The sequence below is a fragment of the Penaeus japonicus genome, unplaced genomic scaffold, assembly GCF_977035675.1.
Source record: "Penaeus japonicus unplaced genomic scaffold, GWHDUDI00000001_assembly GWHDUDI00000023, whole genome shotgun sequence".
Classification (NCBI taxonomy): Eukaryota; Metazoa; Arthropoda; class Malacostraca; order Decapoda; family Penaeidae; genus Penaeus; species Penaeus japonicus.
The window spans coordinates 32,201,433-32,206,432 of record NW_028234425.1 but is presented as its reverse complement, the minus strand read 5'-3'; the positions used below and the strand labels follow the sequence as shown (position 1 = coordinate 32,206,432).

The 5,000-nt window shown below is 52.2% G+C and overlaps 1 protein-coding gene across 2 annotated transcripts in view; it reads right to left on the bottom strand.

Moving 5' to 3' along the window:
• LOC122259141 (homeobox protein OTX2) overlaps nt 1-5,000 on the bottom strand; it is a 15,861-nt gene that overhangs the window by 311 nt on the left and 10,550 nt on the right. For both annotated transcript variants that reach the window (XM_086550373.1, XM_086550374.1), the window contains exon 4: nt 1-2,331. This exon is cut by the window's left edge and continues 311 nt beyond it. In XM_086550373.1, coding sequence (XP_086406499.1) covers nt 1,561-2,331 — 771 coding nt within the window. In that variant the 3' untranslated portion in view covers nt 1-1,560. The remainder of the gene's footprint in view (nt 2,332-5,000) is intronic.

Genomic DNA, 5,000 nt, shown 5'->3' with positions numbered 1-5,000 from the left:
AGGTTGATAGTAATGATAAACTTATCTTAAAATTATTAGAGACGGGAATGGTATTTTGCAACGGAAAGAGAAGAAGAAGGAGAAGAGGGAAGAAAGAGGGGGGGGGGCCTCGCACGCTTGATTGCAAAGACGTCCATAACCAGCAACAGAATGGTGAGTGGAAAGCTTTAGTTATGCTAAATAGCTTTCAATCAAGAGACCATCGTTTTATCTCTCTCTCTCTCTCTCTCTCTCTCTCTCTCTCTCTCTCTCTCTCTCTCTCTCTCTCTCTCTCTCTCTCTCTCTCTCTCTCTCTCTCTCTCTCTCTCTCCCTCTCTTTCTCTCTCTCTCTGACCAATCTTTCCTCCTCCCTCTCCCCCTATGCACGCTTGCCATATTGCACTAACATACACATGACAATGAGATTAAACCGAACGACACGTCACTATGGGTTGGAGTTACCCCTGAGTACACCAAGGTTATTTTTACTATGTACACAAAGAGAGATTTACGTACATCAACACTGAAGACACAGTTCGGAGTGCACCCGCGCTTGTTTACAGCGCCATTCCTGAACATTTTCTTTTACAGTTTACCCGAATGTAATGAAAGGCCACATTCACTGGTCCGAAAAAAACAACTAATCATGAATAAATATTTAGGAGAAAAAATATATATATATGCGATTCCCATAGACTGCCAGCACGCTGAATATTTTTTTTTTTTAACGTTTCTTCCAGCTGTAGACAGCCATATTCCGACAGCTTTAGACAGCTTTACAATATTTACAGGAGGAATCAATTAAATATTAATTAATTACCCTGTGATAACTCTAGACCCGACGGCTACAGTTAATAAAGGCTTCGTGAAAGACGATTCACACAACATAGAGAGATCAAGGCCCTCTTGCCCTGCCCGGCTTGCCACTCCCAGAAGGTATCGGACACCATCACGTGGACACGCGGGGAGAGGAGGCTGGCTGAGCGGTGGCGAGCGAAGTGCTGTGGCAAGAGGGCTGACATGGGCGGCATCAGACTGTGCACATTTGCTCCGTTAATCCCTGGGCGTGCAGGTGGCCGCTAGGTTATCCTCCCCCTCCCCTCCCCCCTTAATACCCTCGCTGGCTGACCCTCCAGTTCTTTCTACTCTCCTTCACTTCACTTCACTTCAGCGCCTGCCCCGCGGAGACAGCGCGCCGTCTTCTTTCGCTTCACGCGAGGAGAGAGGCTGACGGACAACGTCGAAGGAGGCAGCGAGTCGAGGACGACAACCCGGAGAAATCCATCTGGCTCCTGAGAACTCACCGCGAGTGAGCGAGGAGAGAGTGGCGACCCTTCACCCGGTGTCGCTCCGCCGGGCGGCCTCGGCCCCCGGTGTTGCTGTGCATGTTCACCCGCTCCTTTGAGGCCAAGCATCCTCCGCCCCCGCCGCCAGCGTGGCGTGGCTCCGCAGGTCAGCGGAGGGCGGGTCCGAATACAGTCCAGCGCGACGCCCCTGGCAGGCTGGCAGGGCGACCCGCCGGTGTCCTGCAACGGCAATCCTGTCGACGCTGGGCGGCAGCAGCGGCGATGCGGACAGCTTTCAAAGGACCTGGAACTTCTCCCCGAAGTCCATGCAATCCTGCGAGCCGGGGGCCGTGACCCCCTGCACGGGCGTGACGGCGGCGGGCCGGGTGTAGTGCTGGCTGCTCATCATGCTGTGGGAGCCCATCATGTGGCCGCCCATCTGCTGGAAGCCGCCCATGTGGTTACTGACGGGCGTGAACTGTGCGTGGGCGCCCATGTGGTGGGGCAGGTATTCCATGCTCATGTTGCCATAGTAGGAAGCGGGGCCATAATTCTGGTTCCATGAGGATCCTGGGCTCTTGCTGCTCGCCATGTGGTACGAGGGCGTCTGCATGCAGTTGGCTGTGGACACGTGCAGGTCACCCATGGGCCGCAGGCCGGCGGGCGCCCACAGCGAGGAGTAGCTGTTGGTGTGGTCCGTCGTTGCCGGGGCCGACTGGAAGGAACCGTAGGTGTGTGTGGGTGTGGGCGTGGGCGTGGTGTTGGGCGGCGTGTGTGCTGAGGCAGGGGACACTGACGGGGGCTTGTAGGCGGGCGAGGCAGGGCGCGGGGAGGTCTTGATGACGGGCGGCGGCGGCGAGGGCGTGCTGGGGCTCTTGATCTTCTTGGGGCGAGGGGCGGCGGCCTTGGTGCTGTCGTTGTTGTTGGCGGCTGGCGTGGTGGTGATGGTGGTGGCCGTGCCGTTGGTGCTGCTCGTGCTGGTGCTAGTGGTGGTGGTGCTGGAGCCGTTCTGGCTGTTCTGCTGAGCCTGCTGTCGGCACTTGGCTCGTCGGTTCTTGAACCACACCTGTTGAGGAGAAGAAAGCACCGTTAGCTCTGTTTACTTAAGGAAATCAATGCACCGCCGTTACTTCTACGAAATATATATATTTTTAGATACAAATCATACCCACAAATACAAAGGAAGAGTAAAAGATTTGTTCTTCCCCCCCACCCCCACCCCCACCCTCCCTTCTACCCCCGACCCTCATTCCGCCTGTCAGTAGTAAGGTCACTTAATCTACCAGATTAACCTTTAACCCGCCCAGGTACCTTTCCCTCTCAAAATAGCCCGGGCAGGGGGAGGTGGGGGGAGGGGAGGGTGGTACCAGATGGTTTCAAAGCCTACTAAATCCTGGCCGTGAAAACCCTCGAATTCCCTCCGAGCGGATGAAATGTCGACGTGTTTCTCAAGATCGTAATTTTGTTTGTTGGTTTGTTTTTTTACTGCTCTACGTCACACAGATGTGTGTATATATATATATATATATATATATATATATATATATATATATATATATATATATATATATATATGTGTGTGTGTGTGTGTGTGTGTGTGTGTGTGTGTGTGTGTGTGTGTGTGTGTAATAACAATAAAAATAACTATAACAGCAACACTTCCCGCCCTCATTAACTACAACCTTATCGCCTGGCGTCCGTGCCACCCATGTTGTAATAATCCACCCAACAATGACTCCGATGATGATAACAAGGTAACAATAGTAATGAAGTTAATGGCGACTCCCACAACAGCCCTGGTCATTTCGAGTTCCTCCCTATTGATTCTCGGTCTTTGTGTCGCCTTCAGATTTCCCTCTCACGCCCTCGCTTCCATAATGCCTGAGTCATCCAACAAGCCCGAGATGATCAGGTGGGATTCCCTCTGCGGGAGACGCACCGGAGGCTGGCTGAGGGGGAGCTGGAGGGAGGCCGGAGTTCGAAAACAGAAAAAAAGGGAAAGTTGTACGTGCACATTCTGTTTTTTTTCTTTCTTTTTTTTTTCTCTTTTTTTTTCTTTCTTTCTTTCTTTTAAAATTTAAAAAAAATTATGGATTCCGGAATATCGTTGAATCGTGGATAGAGGTGTGGGATTCTCGTTTATATATCCAGTGCCAGAGTGTGAGGGTAAAGCTAGCCAGTGATTCGGGAAATGTGCGATGATGCTTCACTATTCATGGTCGTAGAACAACGAGCATAGACCGAGCTCATATGGTACTCTACTCAAACTTCTGTCACAACAACGCCTCCCCCAGGACCAAAGGCTCTTAAAAGTTTTCTCTCCTTTTGCGTTCCCACGCCGCCGGGAGGCCCATCGCCGCGCAAGCCTCGCCGGCTCCGAGGTCATCCTTTCGGAAACAAGGTTAGGTCAGAAGCCGGAAGCGCGGGGGAGTGTAAGGGGTGGGGATATAGGTATTAGATTATTTCCCTTTGTCTATAACGGCACACAGTCGATGGTAAACAGCTCAGCACGCGAGAAATATTGGCACAACAAGCGTGACCAATTCCCCCGGTGCTCGTGGCCGGCACGTGACCGGCATGGCGCTGCGGTGCTCGAGTGTTATCATTTTCCGCCCGCCTCCACCCAGCCGGATGCCTCAACCCCCCCCCCCCCTCCTCCTCTCCTCTCCCACATGTCACCCATCAGGCTGGATCGATCGGAAATATAGAAGCATAGCCAAGGACATTCATACAGCTATGTGCCACTTAAGATGAGAAGGCGCCGTGAGTCTTCCGAAAACGAAACCCAACGACCAGGTTTCACTTTCCCGCGAAACGCTAAATGAGCAGAAAATAGGCGTAACGGCCTCGGGCGGGGAAATGGATACAATGAATACGTGATGATGGGGGGAAAACCAGCGACAAGGGGACGCACTCTCCCCTCAATAGGACCGCAAAGAGAACACGGAACAAGGGTCGCGACGGGGGAGACGGGGGGCGGGAGGGGGGGGGAGGCGAGGGTGCGAATAGAAGGAGGAGAGGAGGAGAGTTTGAGGGAAATTGAAACAGATGGATTGGATGAGGCTCTCCTCTCTCTTCCTCTTTCTTCTTTCTTCCTTTCTGAAGTATTTACTTCTGTCTTTACTTCAACGTACGTCTTTTAAATTACGAAATGACGAAACTGGGACCGTATACGCGTAAAGCCTCGAATTACGGCTGGATATCGGAAGGCAGCGCTTCTCTCAGCCGCTCCGTCCCCTTTTGCCGGGAGGAGACCAATGTAAATCAAATTACTCTCCCCCTCCGGAGTGTTGGTAAGCTAATATAGAGGGTAATAGAGCAATGTCAACTCTGGGAGGTGAGTTGTGATTGCTTAATGGGAAACAGAGACTGTGTCAACAACTGAGGTGGGAAAGCAAATAACCTGCAGTGACGGCTAAGGGGGAACTTAAGTAAAGACACTAGTACGAAGCACTCAGTGTCGCTCGCCGGAGAGGCCCCGAACACGTGGCCCCAGGAACCGAGTCTCCGGGTTGCCGCGAGAAGGAAACTCTTCCAAAGCGCCTCCTCGGCTATCAACCCTTCATTTATTAAGATCATGAACGCCTTGACAATATCCTTCCTGAGTAATTACGGTGTAACTCACACTGCGTGGGCAGCCAAGTGCTAATGTGATACGGCGAAAGAAAAGACCCCGAGGTAAAAAATGGAATGCTGAGAAGGTGATTACAATCCCACGCCTTGAAGACCCAGTGG